This window comes from Bombus vosnesenskii, unplaced genomic scaffold (assembly GCF_011952255.1).
Source record: "Bombus vosnesenskii isolate JDL3184/JDL3185 unplaced genomic scaffold, Bvos_JDL3184-5_v1.1 scf7180000016274, whole genome shotgun sequence".
NCBI lineage: Eukaryota > Metazoa > Arthropoda > Insecta > Hymenoptera > Apidae > Bombus > Bombus vosnesenskii.
The window spans coordinates 3,899,879-3,919,995 of NW_022884343.1; the positions used below are offsets into that span (position 1 = coordinate 3,899,879).

Here is a 20,117-nt window from a genome sequence, read left to right on the forward strand (position 1 = left end):
GATCAAACTCGACACACCGTGTAAACTCGTAATTAATTTATGTTTGCAATATGTTTTTCACCTTATTTATCGATGCGCGTAAAAAATAAAAATTGTTTTATTACAGAGACAGAAATTTTGAATTGCAAAACAGTTAATCATTTTATTATATTTAAAAAGAGAATTGCCATCGATTCGATGGAAATTTTATAACATGCATATGTAATTCTAGAGTATAATCATTTTATGGGGCTAGTGGTGCGAATAACCAATAAATTGTTTATGCGATTGCATGAATTACAGATCAAAAATCAATTTCAATAATGTCTAACTTCATCCCCCGGTATATTAAGATGAAAATTACGCAAAATTCATTTTTAATATTAGCCCAATTAAAAATTTTATATAAATTTGTATCGTTCCTAGAAAACAATTTTCACAAGTTCATCGAATCTTTTATCGTATTCTATGAAATGTTAAAAAGATGATATACATCCATTCTATGATATTTCCAGTGCATTTGAATTTTTCAAAAACAGATTGAGGAGAAACGTCTTGAAATATTCTTCTTATAGAGAAGTCCTTGATAATATTTTATCATACGAAAGAAATTGAATTAATTTATTCTAGGACGATAGAAATATACCGAGGTGAGAAGAAAATATCAATTTTCATGACACGAAAACTCTTCTTTAAATGACTCTATAAAATTCATTTAAAAAGAAAAGAAAACGTCAGAAATATTTAGATTTGAGGAAGAAATAATTTAATTTTTATAATTTTGGAGAACAACGCCTTTGAAAAATGAATTTTACAAAACGGACTAACCTCTGAAATACGTACAAGTAGTATACAATAACAATAGAAAAATTCGAACTAGCAAACTGCTACGTTTCATTTTTATTTAGTAAAATAAACTATAAATAGTATAGCAAAATTCTACTTTAAAAAATGTCAAAGAATCACAAATGCTAATTTTATAAATATTCAAATTCCCTCAAAGCTAAATTTCATTCCCATCTTTCACTCCAAATTGCAAAATTTCACCTCGATTCGATTATCCCATCTCTCAAGAAATCTCACTAAATAACACTCCTTTTTCAACCCTAAAAGACACCCCAAAACAGTGTTCCACTCGTCCCCATTTAAATGGAGCGGGCAAAACGAAAGGCAGAAGCAGTTTGCAGCAAACGGAGGAACCGATTCAACAAAGTCTCCCGCGACGAGATTCGGTGGCCATAGAAACGAAAGCTCCTTTGTACACAGCGTTGCGAAGGAATGCTATTCTCTGTCAGGGACAGGGAACAACGATCATAAATATCGCGAAGGAAGGAGATGGCCGAGTTGAATATCGATCGTGGCGGTCCCGTACAATGGCCGTCCGAATATTTATCAACGCACAGTCGCATCCGCATCCGTGAAACTCACTAGGGCCTGTGTCTCTTCTAACAATTGCATGCTAACCAAAGGTTCATCGTTCCAGTTGCTCCTGGGACTATTTGTAAAATGATCGTGGACAAAAAGGGGCTGCGAGATTTACAGCTTCGTACCTTCGGAATTTGAGTACTTGAATATTTGAACTTGGCGCGCCAACTTAGGGTTCGTCGATTTTGAAACGACGTGTAGAATGACTATGGAAAAATAGGGGCGAGGGAAATAAGTTTAGTGCCCTTAGGATTTTGACAATTTTAGAATTTGAGTATTTGAGTCTTCAGAATCTCTGAGAATCTGGTCCAAGTACTACAAGCATTCGAATACTTTTGTGAGTCTATTGGACAATAAAAATCTTTATATCCAATATCTTTCAACTTCTTCAAACCTTCTCAAGCGGCCCGCCTTTCCAACTTCGCCCTAAATCCATAATAAAACTAAAAGTTGATAAGGCTTGTCCAAGTTGTCAAGAGAAGAACAACTAAATGCACCTGGCCATCCCGAACAGATTACAAGCAGTACGTACTTCATTAGCGTCAAGCATTTTGCATAAATTACGGTGCAGGCTTGTAGCGGAGAATCGATCGATAACTATAGCCAATAAAAGATCGATAAATCTTCCAGTAGAGGATTCAGAATCGAGACGAACGACGCTGGAAAGAGTTGGAAAGAAAAAAAAAGTGAATTTGCAATAATTTACCGCGAGGATATCGCGCTGCATCCTGGCGGTTATTATATACAGGAGTGGGGATGAAGTTGGCGTGACGGGAAACCATTTTTCAGGGGCGTCGTGGCGGGAATACTTAGCAACTGGCTGACGTTTTAATCGATCTGTAAATAGCCCCGTTTTCGAGACATCGCGGTAATTACCGAGTCGCGACCACGACAGACTTCGACGTCCACCTGAGACGCATCATAGCGGATCGAGCGAAGCTTTAGGGTAGAACACTTAAGTTTGGGTTAATGGAGAAAGTTTTTTGTCGAAGGTAAACTGACTGGCGATTGTTGTTGCTTTACCATTCTTCGCGAATGGGATGAATTATGTTATTTTATGCAAAGGACGAAGGATTTGTAAGATTTCCTTGGTTTGTCTAATGTCATTTCAAATATTTAACATTAACATTGAAATAGTAACTCAAACAGACTGACATTCAGGTACTAAGTCAGACATGCCAATACTCAAATAGTAACATAAATATATTAATACTCAAATACCAATACACATAAAATATATTAACACTGAAATACTAATACGACCTGAAAATACTAACTCGTACTAACTCGAGTATTACATCAAACAATAATTTAAAGATGCTGGTATTCAAGTAGTAATAATACTTAAATATTGACTTAAATACTTGGTCTTATCGAGAAATTCTTGAAATTTCAATTTCATGAGACTTTTCATTTCTAAAAATTGATTGATCTTCACTGAACAACCTTTAATTATCGAAATTCATAAAACCACTATACAAAATACAGTATTCGTGTATTGAAAAGCTGCGCAATGTACACTTGCACGATTGCAGAAGTAGCAGTAAAATTTCTTGAAACGGAAACCTAGTGAACACGACGAATGTACCTGGGTATCGGTGTTCATCCCCTTCTGAAAGGAGTAGCGGGGGTGAAAGTGGATCAGTAGGGTTGAATAGAGGTCCGAGCAGTGAATGAGTGCCTATAGAGTGCAGTGTTTCGAGGGAAAAGCCCAAGGGCTGGCATTTAAATAGCTCGAAAAACAGGGTTAAGTCGAGTTGCGATTAAACAAACTAAATAAACCTCTCGTGAAACGTCCTTTTTATTTACATTTGCTTTTCGCGACATTTTATGCGAGCCTATAGTCGCGTACGATTGATCATTCGTGAAAAGAAGAACATTTTTCTTAAGAATTCTATCAATCGGTTGAAGCAAGGGACTGAAAGATTGAAATTTTCCGAAGAATCGGGAAAGAATTTTGGCAGTAAAAATTAAGATAGAATTGGGAAACCTCTAGGAGCCTTTATTGCAATTTGATTGATATTTTTCATAAAAGATTCAGTTTTTAAAAAGTTATATGGAGTAAATGAAAAGTTAGTTGGAAAATTGAAGTTTTATAAAAAATTGAAGAAAGCATTTTGAAGGAAAAAATTTAGATAAAAATTGGAGAATTGCTACAAGCCTTTTGTACCGTTTAATCGACTTTTCATGAAAAAAACAACAATCTTTTAAAAGGATTATACCCAACAATTAAAAATTTGGTCTGGAACTTAAAATTTTGGAAAGAATCGAAAGAAATACTCAAGTCCAAGTAAAAAATCGGAAACTCTTTGGAAAAATATGCTCGTATTCAATCTTCTCAGTGTATTTCAGTTTTTAATATTGGATCAATTACATAACAAGGTTATATCGATCAATTAAAAATTCAATCGAAAGATTGCAACCATTATAAATGATTGAAAGGAGTTTCAAAATATTAATTGCATAAAATTACACAAACTAAAATTACGGGACGAATAATTATCGAACTCAGTAAAAAAGTAAATATTCTCGATACATTAAACCAAAGATCGAAGTATAAACGAAATTGAAAATATTCCAACTGATATATAAAACTGTGCAAAGGGATGAAAACGCAAGTTGTGTTTAATTTGATGAAAGCTCGTCGTAAGGAAGAGGTTCGTTTAAGTTCTATTACAGTTTAAACGCGAAAGAAAATTTTACCCCGATACAAGTTAACATTCGAACAAATTTCATCTCTTTTTTTTAATTATATTCCTCAAGTATATATTCGTTCGATGTTTAATTAATTCCGCGTACGATTAATTGAAATAATGATGTTTGCATTACGTAAAATCGTTGATAGCATAGGGATGGGGGAATTAATTATGCGCGTTACAGTCGAATTAATTGTGTTGTATAATGAGTAACGATTTACGATATGAATAAATCATTACTGAGAGAGAGAGAGAGAGAGAGAGAGAGAGGAATATTAAAAGAGGAACAGAATTATCAACTTTCGTTCGGTTGGTATTTGTCTTCGTTTGATCAAGTGAATATTCTGTTCGGAATTGTATATCGATATTAGTGTTCATTGTGCTTTAATTATACAATATTTCCCGGGTTCGATTCACATGGCGTAGCATCTTTCGTTTTAAATAATTTATCTCTTGGTATTTGCTATGTTTAAACAATTTTATATAGTAATTTTGTGTGTAAGATAGCAAAAAGTTATATTAGTTAATTAATAATATATTCTTCTGGCGATAAATTTTGACTAATGCGCAGAAAAATCTTTTTCTCAATTATTCATTTTGTTGAAGAGTAATTTTATTTAAGAACAGATTTAAACAGGTCTACGTCAATTTTCCTAAGTTTATCTTATTAATATTAATTTTATCATGCCACAGTAATCTAAATTTTTCCATTTAAAAAAGTTTCCAATCTTTTTCTCTAACCGCACATTAATCAAACAAAAACAAGAAATATACCGAAATCGCAATATGATTAAACATTTATATCGATATTTATTTTATCCATAGGAGTTTTATCAATTTTCTAATTTTACTTGAATAACAATTTACCCAATACAAGAAATTACTTTTTATATAAAAGAAAGACGATATGGAAAAATGAATTTTCTTTAATATTACTTCGGAGCAATTTTTTCGACGAGTTTCAAAAGACCCGTCAGTATTTCTGCGTACAAATCAATCTAAATTCGGAAAAAATCGACTGCAAACATTCCCAATAAAGTGCACACAATACTTTTCATTCGCGATTTTCGGGGCACTCGAACCGGCAGCAAAATAAAATCTGGCGCGACTCCACCCTGGTGAAAAAAAGCCCACTTTCCCGGTAGCTTCCATCGTGGTGGCGGTCCCTGGAACTCAATTTTTCACATCAACACCCATCTGCAGCCTTTTTTCCACGGTACGACTCGATCGAATCCAGTCGCAGCCTAATTACCATCAATTCCCCTGCACTCAGCCGGTCGTAACAGGCGGTCTAATTCAATTTTACATCACTTACAACAATGCAGCCATTCCATTCATCGTTATAGATCGTTCGTTTCGATCCTCCATTTAATAAGCTGCGAGACAAAAGGAGATACGATATTGTGATGTTGACTCTGGATTTTAATTAACAGCCACGATGATTTATATAGGTTACTGTCTTTCAATTCCAATATTTCGACTTCATTGTCTGCACTTCAACATTGATTTATACTACCTGAATCCTAACGTTCAGACAAAATAATACAGTAATGGAATATACTAGTATTCAAATACTAGTAGCCCGCTACTAACTCAAATACTTAAATATTAAATATACTATCAATTCAAATATTACTAGTCAAATGTTCATATACTAATCGAATACTGGTGTCATGAATTTTCACCCATCAAGTTTGAATCTTGGCTTACAAACTATGAATTCTATAGGTTCTAGGCTCTAGACTCTAGGACTATAGGCTCAGGATGTTTCGGATCTCTCATTATCGACTCTTTATATACAATTGCATTTAGTTAAAGATTTTCCACTCCAGTCTACGAATAACTTCTGGTCTAACAAATTTCCAGTACCGAATAAAAATCGTCGATTATTCAATACCTGGATCCTTTATCCTCGATTGTTCGTTCGTTTCGATTGCCCAGCCATTTAATAAGCTTCGAAACAAAAGGAGACGCGACATATTCGGTCGACTGTGAGCGAGTCTCATCCCTCTGAAATCCTGTCAGCCATCGCTCGAACGGATCCAGACACCGGATTTTCCCCTTCTTATTTCGCGGCCTGATCTCTCCTCGCGCTTTAATATGCCTGCGATTACGCGCCAGCTCGCGACTTTATTAGAGAACCGTGCGAGAGTTTCTTCCGGCACTTTTCAAGGCCATCCTTTTATATCCCACGCGCTGTTCTCCCGCGAATTCATATTTTTCGCAGGAGGGAAGATGAGAAAGAGGATTTCGATGGAATATTGCCGTGATCCGCAGTTCGTTGCCTCGAAATAGTTTGATATTGTGGCAAATTGTCGAGATATAGTAGTTTCGGGGATTTCGAAATGGCACGCCCTTACGGTTGTCTTTGAAAACGAACGAACGAGTATCGTAAAAATCTTTGCATCGAGAATTTTAACGGAATTTTGGCGGACCTTCGATCTTCTAAAAAAATTCACGGTGTAGAATTTTAAGAAAGTATTTTATTACACAGAAAATATGAAAGTTTTGGGGTGGTTTGAAATTGTTTTCAGGATCTTGGAACGGGTTGTTTCGGGATTGGTCGTGAAAATGAAGGGCTGGGTATAGTGAAAATCTTTGGCCTGAGAGTCTTAGCTGGATTTTAGTAGATTTTTCGTTTTCTGTACTTCGAATTGTAGGAGAATATTTCGCTACAAAGACGTGAAAATTTTGGTCTGTTCCGCGTTTGTAGCTGCTTCGGCAAACTTGAAGCGAAGTTCTTAGATCGATTGTGAATTGTAGAGGCTGAATACTGGCAAAGTCTTCTAATTTGAGCTTCTACTAGAATGTTTAGTTCCTGAAAATGTTCTTTAGAATGAATTGTTAATTTCAGAAATACGAATGTATCTGATTTGCAAGTATACGTATAGAATAGAACACAATTGTCCGGTTCGATGGAAATTTAATTTGCTATCTGATTAAGGAGAATTGATTTCCATCTACTAATAGAGTTGTTTCCCGGCAGTAGTTTCTCAAAGTAGAGGTGCAGGGATAATCTCCGGATGCTCGAGGAATTTCCAGCATTAAGTTTTTCGACGTGAAGGAAGGAGAAAAGAAAAGAAGAGGGAGAAGACTAATTCACGGCTTGAACAGAACCGATGTCTGACCATATACGGTTCTTTACTACTCGCTGCTCCTATATATGACCTACTTGCCAGAACAAACTCGAACATGGGTTTTTGTTTCAATCGAGACTCGCCATTTATCCTCACCTAAAGCTTCGAGAACGCGTTTTTCAACTTTCATTGGAAATTTACTATCTATTCTCACTTAGAGCTTAAAGAACCAATTTTTCAACTTTTATTCCAAATTTACCATATATTCTCACTTAGGGTTTAGACAAAGTACCTTCCAACTTTTATATCACATTATTTCAATTGATTTTGATATTGCAACTTTAAAGAGCGAATTTCAAGCGAAATTTGAATTTGTCCCTTCGATAGATTTGAAGAATTTTATTTATGAATCATTTGTTGGAACTCCAAGGAAGAAGTTTTAAACGAAATTTGAATTTACTCAAGTTTCTTCCAGTAGGCTCGAACAACTTGGTTCGCGAATTTTCAGAGGATTAAATAAATTTTATTTGTTGCAATTCTAAGGAAGAAGCGTTCAATGAAATTTGAATTTGTTAAAATACGAAGTACGATAAAAAATTTGCTACGAAAATCTGACCGATACGATCAGAAGATTCGAAGAATTTCGCTCAAGAGGAGACTCAATTCGACCAACGCTACGAATCGATTTCGCATAGACTAGAACTAACGCGTTATACAGAGAAACATCGATCGAATAAAGATAGGAATTATCGATTCCAGTCTAACCCCAATCTTAATCCATCAAAAAGGACAAATTTACTAAAAAAAAAAAAAGAAAAAAAGAACACGATATACAATACAAAAAGAAGAAGAGAAACAACAGAAAGAAAGTAAAGAGAAACGAGAGATCTAATTTTCCGGTGCGCTCATTTCAACGAAAACAGCAACTGGATCCGGAAATAATGGGACACCCGTTAGACGGGACAGGGCACGGACGATTAAAAGCGATATGTTACGTGGCGCGAACACGGTTGCACAGTACTTGAACCAGAAGAGAGTGGTTGAGTGCAGGGTCACATATATTGACATTCCGACACGTGTACCAGCCGAACCGTAGGATCTCTGTTTAATCCGACGCAAGCTGTTTATTTATGCGCGCACGAGCGTCTTCGGTATGCGATGAAAGGATTATCGCGACATACCGTCATAATTACACGCCGTGCCAACAACCTCGACACCGATGCTTTTGTCTGTGAACGCGTTTGTTTGTTGCTACAGCCGGAACAACCATGACGATACCTCTTCCGGATGAATGCTTTTCACGTCTCTTTCGTATTTTGTTACTCGTTGTGTTCCACTGTTCGTTGCGTTGTTTGTGCATTTTATTTTCCGTTTCAACCCTTTCACAGTGTATCATAGCTTAGTAGAACACTATAAATTTCACGTCTTAACCATTCTCGAATTAACGATGCAATATATCTCAGAGTAACTTTTAGAGAGCTGGCGGATCTTTATAATTTTTCTGATATTCGTGTTACACTGCCGTGTACGATTCCATGATAAATTGGACTACACGTTCCATTTCGAATATTACGATCAATCTGTTGCTGTTGTGAAGTTGGAGCAAATCGTAGACTACTATGGATCGATAGACCAAGCTCGCACACAGACAACTCTACATCATTGCATTACTTTGATAAAAAGAAGAGTTCACCGTTAGACTATGGACTATGCTTCCTGATTTTGTATATTCTACGCGACCTTCTTATGAATATTGTGCGTTGGACTTTAAACTTTGGGTCCTAGTTGATGGGTCCCACGTTACTGATCCGAGTCATGGGTGCCAAATTATGAATCCTAAATTCTATTCTGTCAATCAAGCTTCAGAACATCAAATTCCAGATCTTTTGCTGAAATATCGTTGTACGTTCGAATCGTAGTTTAAGTAACTTTTACTAACGAACTGAAGACTGAGAAACTTACCAATCGAGAGTAGCCTTGGCGACGTACTGCACCTGATTCTCTCTGTCAGGATGCTCATGACGATCGTTAAGAGGGACTACGGAGTGACACACGAGACGAGTCTCCTGTCGATTTACAATCGTCAGATTGTAAGGCGACGCCTGTAGTCGAGATGCTATCGGATCCAGAGCCACCCACAATTTATTGTCCACCACCCATGATGGATAGGAGCAACGTTCAGTTGAATTTTCTGGAAACAAAGGAGCGATACCTTGTCAGAAAATCATTACGCGTTATTTCTTAGGATCGAGAATAATTCAATTCGTCAATTTCATCGTTTCACAATCATTGGCCGATAATGTGTCGATTTACTAATTTTATCAACATCGTGCAAAAATTCCAAATTACATCGAATAAACGTAACCTAAGAATTGAAGTAAAACGCAGTTAGACGTCGAAAGACGCGATGGATGCTTTACTTCTCGAAATAATACAACTCTGTCGCTAACACGGTTATTCCTTGGCTATTCTCGGAGCGTATAATGCAACTAGAAACTCATTCCAAGCTCTTCAAGTTGGCCAAGCAAGTCTTCTCCCTCTGATAAACGAGCTACACCTAAACTGTGTTCTCCTTCTTCCCTTTATATCATAATCTTTGTACTTTTTATCATTGAACCGTTACAAATTGAATTACACGACCGTCGAGTCTATCCAGAATTGAACAGCAGACGAACAGCTAGAATTTTAATTTTCCATTTGCACTGGCCCAATTACGAAACGAGCCGACTAATTAAAAATATTATTCCATGGCGCGGGGAGATCGAATAATTTCCAAGTTGCTCGAATAGCCTGTTAATTCGTTATTGTTACGAAGTTACGCAACATAGTTAAGAGAACGATAGTTTGGAATTTTGCTGACAGGATTTCAACGGAAATTGGACGAATTAAAGCTTGTAACGACTGTAAACTTTCTTTTTCAACCTCGTAACAAGATTTCAACTTGTCGAATTTTTATATTTATTGCATTTTTTTATATTTGATTTTTCGTACGCAACACGGTAAAAGAATTGGTATCTTCTGATAAAAGTAAGACAAAAGAAATATTACGTGTACTTCCAAATAATACAGAAGCGAATTCTGTATTTTATTGCGATACGTCATACCCAAGCTTTTCGACAGACGATTCTAATCTATTTCTGATAATTAGTTTGCCACTTGTTTCTACACTTACGATACATACATTCGCGTACTGTCGTGTATTTTAATTTTGCTCTCGTTTTAAGAAATAAATTTTTCGATATTCCGTGGAAATCACGTACCAATAACAATTCATTCGTATTTTGAACAAATTCTTCGAGATATTTTTGAATATTACAGGCATGCGACTAAGTGGAAAATAACCGAAGGAATACAGAAAAACGTGGGTTGATTGTATATCTTTTCGAGTAGAATTGGAGAAAATTGTTAATCGAGACACTTTTTAGATGGAAGTTTTAAAAATAATTACATTCGACAGATGGAAATGAAGAGAAACGTGAATATTACTGGATTTCAGTAGTACGAGTCAGTATATGGTGAGATGTGCATAGGTGCGTCATATAATTTCATACGAATCACTGTTTATTTTAAATACAGCACAAAGTAACGCAGATCCAACATATCGAATATAAATTCTTCTTTCATTTTCATCAAAGCATTTCATTTTATAATGAAAATTACAAAATAATCCATTTTGTGACAGGGTTTTTAAACATTCGTAAGTCTCTCTCGTTTTACGCTTTCGTTTCTCTTGTTTCAATAAAATTCTATATTTCCAAATTGCTTCTTCAAAAAATCGCGAACAATTGCATCTTTATTGTCGTTCCGCGATAAAAATTGTAAGATACGTCATTACACGACGTTGCTTCTAAATATTTGTAATTGTTATCCCTTGTCGTATTTTAATTTCAATTTTTAACTGAAAATTACACATTCATAAACTCCGTATTTAATTTCGTTCGACCATTGCATATTGTAATAAAAAATTGTAGAAAAAATTTATTTCGCGTCAAATTTTCTAAAAATTCATTGTCATGTTCTCGCTTTAATTTTCGATTGAAAATTATGCAAACGTCTCGACGAATAAAGAAGGAGTGAGAAATTTGTGAAATAAGGATGAGGAAATGGAATCAGACGTGACAATTTTTAATGATAATTCGGCGAGACAGTGGGAGAACATGCGTGCCCCATCGAGGTATCGATCGCCTTTCAGCGGAGGCGTCCTGTACGCCACATACTTCGACGCCTGTGCATTTTTAACGGTCCATTAATTCGCGCACAGTGATTGATAGCTGTGAGCAGTCGACCATCGACGCGATAACTGTTTGTAGGCGACCTGGACTCGCGTTTATGTTCGATTATTGCATTCCTTTGGATTATCGCTATTATCCTACCTACGAACTTACTTTTTCTTCCGTTCCTTTCTTTCATCTTACATAAATCATAAATTTATATTTATTACTTTGCTACTTATTTCTACAATCGAGTATTTTGTTGAACAAATTTTCAGTATAGTTACCAAATGAGTTATTCTATATAAAATCTATAGCACAATTAGTATTATGATATAATTGTTATGCGAAAAATAAAAATCAGAAAATATGAAGCAAGCAACAAAACAGATTTCCATACAATGTGCCATAATCATATAATAAGAACCTTCGCTCGCTCTAAATGCAAATTATGCGTATCGATTTTTCGTTAAATCAATTATCATAAAATCCTGTTACCTCGTCACGAGTCTAACATTTTTTATCGCGATTCTGGACACGTAAAACCGACAGGCAAAGTGAATTTAGCCCGTCGCCTATTATTTCCCACGAGACGGGAAGGACGCCTTTTTTCCGTTTTTTATAGAAAGCTGTTCAATCATATTGTAAATAATATCGGTGCACGCCTCCGAGTTCACCATTTTATGGTGGTGGTTTTCTTTTTTATATTTGGTCTTGGAGCCTGGTAGAACATGGACGGGGACGATCCTTGATTTGCATCGAACCGCAATCTCTTCTTCTCTCGAGGAGAACGAAATGAATTCGAGACGGAATAAAAAAGGAAATATCTCGAAGGGACCGTAAATACCTTGGAACAATATTGAAACTTGAAAGTAACTCAGTGTAACGTGGAAAGTTTCTGTTTGGAGATTTTTCTTGCCGCTTTTTTATCGTCACTTTGTTTGCTGCGTATGCGTAGGACGCAGAATAGAAGGAATTTAGACGTTGTTTTCACGTAAAATAATTGAACGTACGATCTGTGCTTTTAGGAAAATTATTCCGTTTCCATTGTTTCGTGAATTATTAAACTTTCTATTTAACTCAAATTAGCAATCTCTCTTATTAATGTCGTTTTGTGTAAAAACCAAGTTGGTTCGTGGCTCGTAATTTTACGTACCGGAATTATAACTTTTATTAAATCTTGCTAATTATTCTATCTAGAGATTTTATAGAAAAGCACCGGTGGTATACAAAAACTTGAATAAAACTGATAAACAATCTTTTAATCGAAATTTTTATTCCAAAGATTGGCGCATTGCGTAGTACTTTCTATGAGAATCGATTCGCGTTACGTTTAAGACAACTCTCTGCGGAAAGAATACAATTATTAAAATTAAAGAATGACATTGTGTTATTTTATTTTTCGTTTTACTAACTGCATCAAGTTATTCATCCGTGAATCGAACAGTTTAGTCAATTATCGTATTAAATCAATTTCTCTTTCAGCATGCTCGGTTCGAAATTCGGGACGTTTTGTTGGAAAAGGGGAAAAATTTCGAAATTTCGAGCAAACGATTCGAGCGTTTAAGCAGCTTAGCAATTTTTCCACGCCTCTATTGCAACATTGGCTCGGGTGTTTCGTTAACCCCATTCCCTGGCGTTTCCATTTAAACTTTCCAGAAGGCAGATTAGTCCCTGGGATCTGCAACCCGCTTCCCTCGATCTCGTTGCTATCCTATGGCCGCGATTTGGTTCGGTTGAAACTCGAAAATGGCTCGAATACGTGTAAAAAAAAAAAAAACGCGTTCGATTAATGAAGAAATAATCGCGACTGCAAATTGCGAGCTACGTCCTGATATTAATAATTCTTTGTGCACAAGGCAGCATTTTTAAAGCTACAGAATTTTTTATAGGGACTGAACTGAATTTTATTAAATGCACATAACAAAATTTGGCTGCATATTTATCTTCAATTAAAATACCCAAATAAGAAGGTTATAATCGTACAAATAAATAATTAAATATAATGCGGTATATATTACAATGTTAAACATTGAATCAATTTACTAAATTTGTTAAATCAATTTGTTAAATTTGGAACAATATTCTGGAACTGTGCGCCATATTATTGTTCAGAAAATATCTGGAAATAAATCCTGGCCAGTGGCAGGATCGCGCAATCAGTCATGTATCCGGGAAATTCAACTGGAAGCGGTTTACCGCAAAACCAGCAACAAGATCATCTCCATCTAATACAACTGTCTACTCGTATCCACGTTCATAGCTTCACAGGATACGAGGAACGGTGTATTTAAACCGAAACTGGGGCAATGAACCGAACAGGCCGATCGACGATGATGATCCGTTCCGCTCTGACCGAAGATTGATAAATTAAAATGGTAATGAACGATCGAGCTATACGATGAACCTCCAAGAATTTCATTTTAGATGTCAGAACGTTGAAATGTTCTTTTACTTCGCGAAGAACATTATAATAATTCCTTTAATGGCAAACTTTTAACGAAAGTGGTGGTTTGTTAATTTTTATAAATCTTGTTGTAAATTTTAGAGGAAGAGACTTTTAACGATAAAAAACCACGGTTAGATGAAAAATTGTCTAAGAGGATATTTAAACAACGAGACAGAAATTCAGAAACAGGGACCATCGAGCGTTGAGAAAATTTTTGACGATAGAAACACACGATTAGATGGAAAACTATCCGAAGAATATAGGAATCTTTAATCTGCGCCTAGCTTTATCAAAAAACGGGACAAAAATGCAGAAACACGACCTATAAAGCCTATACAACATAGCCACGCAAGGAATTCGGTTTCAGAGCGGAGACTTTTAACCTCTCAGCAAGAATTTGCGGTAAAATTCCAGGCTAGGCCGATCAAAGATTCGCGGTTGCAGGTAAAATCAATCCCAAGAATGTTGAGAGAGGATCGAACGATGCTGGTGATCGCCTCAATTTGGTTAACCATGGCTGCAGAGGGCAGAATCATCGCAATCTAGCAAGGCTACGTGCAGTTATGCGATACCATGGAATACCCCAAGTAGTTGACGTCGACCGCCGCGCCAGTGTGCCGATAACACGCGGCCCAAGAATCCGATCTGGTGTCCATGGACACCGTCATAGTTTACGTTCTTCGTGCCCTGGTGCTATCGGTACCCGCGGTTTTCCCCGCGCCAAGACGCACGATCATCAGTTAACGATAACGTCAATGTGCCAACAATTTGCCCGCAGGATCGCTCCTTTTCACCTGGCCACACTGTGGTAGTGTACGTGTCACTTCGTACATGTTCGGTTACGTGGATGTTGGAAGAGATTTCATGTGCATGGAATTGGTTATCAGCGACTCGGACAGAGGTAGATTGATTTTTATGAAACGAATGTTCGAAGGGTTTTGTGGAAATGATAATATTATGATTTTAAGTGATTTTTTAATATCGGTCGTAGACTTTTTCCAACTATGGTATCAGGTTGGTTACCGAGTACTGTTGCGGGGATTATTTTATGAATAGGGATTTTTGCGTTGACAGTTTGAGCATTGGAAACCTAATAGTGACATTATAGGGATATTTCATGAGACTGGTTCTAAGTTGGGAATTAAGCGTGCCTTCAGTAGATTGCTTCATGAGCGAGCTTTCTCCTACGAATGATGGTACATTAAGCTAGTTTACAATTGAAAATTCAATAGTGATATTATAGGAACATTTCGTAAGAGTGGTTTTAATTTGTCAGCTAAGTGTATCTTAGTAGCAAAGAATTTGGTGCTGCCGTACTAGAGGTTATTTTGTAAGTATCGGGATTTTTTATATATAAACTTTGTTTATGAGCACTTACTCTGTTTCATCTTGAACGTCTTGGCAGCCTCCTTAACGCTGATCAAGCCAGTACAAGAGGCATCCTCACTTTGCGCCAAATTCCACGAATTGTTCGAAGTTTGTTCATAGATGAAGCATCTATAGCTGTCCTCGTCGCTAGTTTTCCGCGGAGCGTGCAACCTCGCCACTAGATTGTGCGTGCTGCTTTCCTTCCACGTGGCTAGGCACTCTAGTTCCACATCTTCAAACAAAATCAAACGTTACGTTGAATCGAGTGTACATTACTTTACTTCAATTACAAATCTTAACTCGTAAACCTTTTTAAGATAAGAGTAAAACCAAAATTCTAATTATCAAATCTCTGCCAAATGGGATTTCCGTAGAATTGTTTCCTAATTTATTCAAACTTGATCAAACTTCTTCAAACCTTAATTCGAAACACCATTAAACCACCCAATAGTAGAAGAAATAATACTTTTAAGCTATTTAAGTCGACTTTACGTCAAATCCTAACCTACAGACATACTTCAAAGCTAGCAAGAAGAAAAGAAAATGGTATTTTAGTTTTGTTTCAAGGCACTCAATGTCCTTGTACAAATTTCGGTCATCGAATAAAAATCCTCATCGTTGAATCATGAATCTTCTGACCACCATTAGCTTCCCCCAATTACACCGCGATGCATAACGATTCCAATTACGAGGAGGGCTAAATCGTCCGCGGAGAAAATTATGGACGGAAATATTCTAACCGTTAATAAACCGCACCGCAGCCGCGTAGAATGAATTATAGCGGCACGAGCGTTTTCCCTTGGTATAATAATCGCGGAAAATCGGTCGGACAAGGGGTAGCAGCAACAAATGGTAATTGACAGGGCCGTTAATCATTCGCCGGAAGTTCCACTGACCGTCACAGATTCTCTTCCACTGCGTGTCGTGTTAATTAACGTCGTCATTGGGTATTTCTCGGTGCATGAAGAAAAATTACGGTTTTTCGCATGAAACTACCTGATGGACAAATATTGGAGATATTTATCTTAACTTTTTCGAAATTTTGTCTTGAAAAAATATATTTATTTGGAGAAGAATACAGAAAAGAAGATATCGTCGAACAGACCGTGGATATTCGTGCAAATTCATATTTTTATTAACACGAGTAAAGAGTTGCTTGAAACTACAGATGTTACGATGAGTACCTTATTTTGCAATATTTTGTATATTTCTCAATATTATGTAAATTTTCCATAGTTTTATACGTTTCAATTTTCTACGAACGTGTAATTTTTATGCATAGCAATATATAGTCAGAAAGTATAAATATATACTATGAAGTATACTCACCGACGCTTTCAGAGGACAGCACATTGGCACACGCCTGGTAGCGGAAAAGCAATCGCGATTCTTGAGTGCAGGTTTCTGCTGCTGATAACGGCGACTTACACTCCCCTTCGCCATGACTATACGTGAATTCTAGGGGCCCCTTAAATGGACAGGGCATCGGAGCTGCCCCCGTGCGAAATAGGGAAATTAATATGGCATCGCTTCTCAACTCGCTGCATATGAATGGCAAAGTAGGTTTTGGCGACGCTGTGATGCAATAGGCTGGAAAAGAAGAATCGACGACGACAATTAACATTTTTCATTTCCTTCCCTTTTTTCTGTCTACATTGTTCCCCGTCTTTCAAATATTAATTAACATTCTCGTCATCGGCAATGTAACGTACCAGTGAAATTGTTTGGTACTTCGTTTTCGATAACTAAACAATTTCTGCAGACATTTGGAATACGCGTTTAAAATCGATTAAAGCAAGTATCCATAACGTGCGAGACTTACTTTCTTTATACTGAAGAACATTCGGATGCTTCATGTGCATGACGATGCACCTATAGCAATCTATCTCTCTGTAACAAAGAAAAAGAAAATTCTGTTATTATAAAATCGAATGACGAGACAAATAAAAAAAGAAATAACCCTGTTTCCTATTCTACGTTTGACACCAAATAAAACGCTACGATAGACAACAAAGTTCTCCTAAACGATTTCGCCCAAGGAAAAGGAAATATCGAAACGCCGTTGCGATCAAACAAACTCCTCCGAACACTTGGTCCATTCAGAAAACACAACATCTCCAACTTCTTTCTAACGTAACAGAGATCGCTCTTAAATACACTCACATCCGAGAAAATCTGCAAGAAAAGATAAAACGAAGTGTACTAACACACGCGATTCCTAGGCATTTGTACACGATGAAAAGACAAACTTCAAGGCGCAATAGAGACAAGGGCGGTTAGATAGAGGGTGGAAAAGGGATGACTGGTCCAAGAGGGGGCAAGTAGTATCACGTAGCTACTTAAAACTTTTCGAGCTTGTCTTGTGTCCCTTCTAGTTGCCACCTTGCTTACTTAGCTCTGCTTCGCAACTTCTACCTTCCACTGTAGTCTCTTTCTCTTCCTGCCTCTCCTTTGCTTCCTGTTTCCCACCCCTTACATTCTCCTCAGCTTCCTGCTGGCTGGGACGATGAAGTTTACCTTCGTTTCTGGCTACCTCCTGTACTTCTTATCGAACGTCCATATTTTTCTTTTTGGATGACATTTCTTTCGACGTAATTGATTCTTCGTTATTTTTAGGTGGAAAGAGGTCTGATTAATGATGTGACCAAGCTCACGTAATTTGCAGCATTTAGTAACATTTATAATGTATAAAGAATAAAGAATACAAACTAAGATTAAATAATGTAACCTAACTGAAATTCAAACTACTACGATAACATGCAGCATAAGAATATCAACGAAGAACTGGAAATGAAAATCTCGCAAAATTCAGCTTAAATAAAATAAAAGGCACCAGGATATTGCCAGGAAACTAGAAATCGGCAATTCTATTCACTGTCTACCTAAACTTTAATTTAACCAAAATTTAAAAATCTTCCCTGCTTATCTAATGGCAAAGACCAAATTTCTTCGCGCGTGCACAAAATTCGTCCGAAACAACGCTGCACATTCTTTCTGTTATTTCCTTTTCCACGAAAGAACCTTGCGCTCATTTGTATCTTGTACATTTGTACGTCTGTTTATCGACAGTTGCTCGTTATTTAAGCCTCGAGATGGTCTCAAAGCGCGAGATCAATGCGAGCAAGCATAAAAGCAGACTCGAAAGATAAATATATATGCGTGAAACGCACGCATCAGCGAGTTCAGACGTTTCGCAACGCGAATAGCTAGCCATTCGTACACTTCGAACGCGGTTCATGGTTCATAAAAGAGAGGACGGAGATGCGTGTGTGCTGGTCTCTGACGTTTATAAATCGACTGTTCCCAAGAATATCGTCTGGAACTTCGCCGTAACTTTAAGATACACTAATGGATGTTTTTCTTGCATTAAGTTGCACGCTTTTGGTAGCAAAGCCTTACAAGCTCGCGTAGAATGTTATTAGATTATTATAACATAGAGTTTTTGTTAGGAAATCGGTATGATTATTTATTCTACTTTGTGTTCATTCCTCTATCAAATAAAATACTCCTCTTTTTCTTACTTATTAAAACATAACTAAACTGCGTTTATTGTAAACTACGGTGTACACGTCTGAATATTTTCAAATGTCCTCTCAAAGCAGAACGGTCCTCGATCGATTAATTTTCTAAAAGTATAAACTAAATGAAAAATTTGTTCGAAAGAAAGGAGCGAGAAATTTCCAAATTTTCCATCAAGGCAGAAGAATACTCGGTCGATTAACTTTCTAAAATGGAAAGCAACTAGCCTCTCCAAGATCTGAAAGGCGTCTCTTGGAGCTGTTTCGATGGAAGAACACCCTCGTCCAAGTTTTCCACGTTGGCCTGTACATGCAGCCGATCTACAATTCGAAAGTTGTCCAAGTTTGTATGCATGTCAACGAAGCCGCGGACACGGTATCCGAGAGCGGTTTCTCGTGATCGCATTTGGAGTAACTATCAGGCAACCGGAAGCGAAGGGAACGCTCTCTGCCCTTCAGCTCGTGAACCGCAAACGGCTCGGAGTTAAACGCGCCGAACCCGACCGCTTTTGTCGACCCAACTCGACCACTCTCGCAACTTTTACCCAACCCCTTTCATGTTTCGTCCGTTTTTTTCATTTTTTCTTCTTCCTTTTTCATGCTGGCTAAGGCGACGAATTTTTACTTTTTTTTATTATTTTTTTTTTTAGGGAAGTTTAAATGTACCGATGTTGTTGTCAGAAATGTTGTTTGGATTTTTGAAACAATGTTCCGAGCGTAATTTTTAGTGATCGCAGTTATGGATATTTTAATGCACGATGTTTTTGGAAGACTTGGAATTTGAGTGTATCTGTTGAGTCGTTAGTTTCGTATTATTTTAATATCGTATATTTAATATCGTATTACGTTATATCGTAATTTTGTTTTTTATATTTTATGATGTATAATAATGGATACTGTACAATGTTGCATTTTCAGAATTTTCATTGCCAGAAATTTTATGGTAAATGTTATAGTGAATATCTTTTCGATATAGGAACGCTAAAATTTAATGCACGAATTGGGAAAATTGATTTACACGATGAATTGATTGAACGAAATGTCCTTGGAAATTGAAAAAATTAATGGGCGAGATTGAAGTTGGGCTGGGTAAAAAGATTCGCTGAAATAACAGATTTCGAAAGATTGAAAAATTCCCCCACGAACATTTCGAAGAATTTGAAAGTTCCGGGACGAAAAATTTGGGAGAGTCGAAATTTTAGAATGGAAAATACTAAAAGATGGAAATATTCCAAAATATTTAGAAGCTTGATGAAATGACAAATTTCAAGTAGTTGGAGGAACGAAAGAACCGATATGGATTATTCTAAGCAAAATAACGATACTAAAATTACACATGCACTATCCAATATTCAAAATGCCTCGTATCAATTAAATTTTCGTTTCTAAAAATT

The 20,117-nt window shown here is 36.7% G+C and overlaps 1 protein-coding gene across 1 annotated transcript in view; it reads right to left on the reverse strand.

The window, feature by feature from the left end:
• The window catches only part of LOC117242415, an 85,018-nt gene that overhangs the window by 26,534 nt on the left and 38,367 nt on the right, over window positions 1-20,117 (reverse strand). Inside the window, exons 2-5 of the mRNA XM_033509036.1 lie at window positions 17,028-17,095; window positions 16,535-16,795; window positions 15,216-15,437; window positions 9,140-9,368 (exon numbers count right to left, since the gene is read on the reverse strand). Coding sequence (XP_033364927.1) covers window positions 9,140-9,368; window positions 15,216-15,437; window positions 16,535-16,795; window positions 17,028-17,095 — 780 coding nt within the window. The remainder of the gene's footprint in view (window positions 1-9,139; window positions 9,369-15,215; window positions 15,438-16,534; window positions 16,796-17,027; window positions 17,096-20,117) is intronic.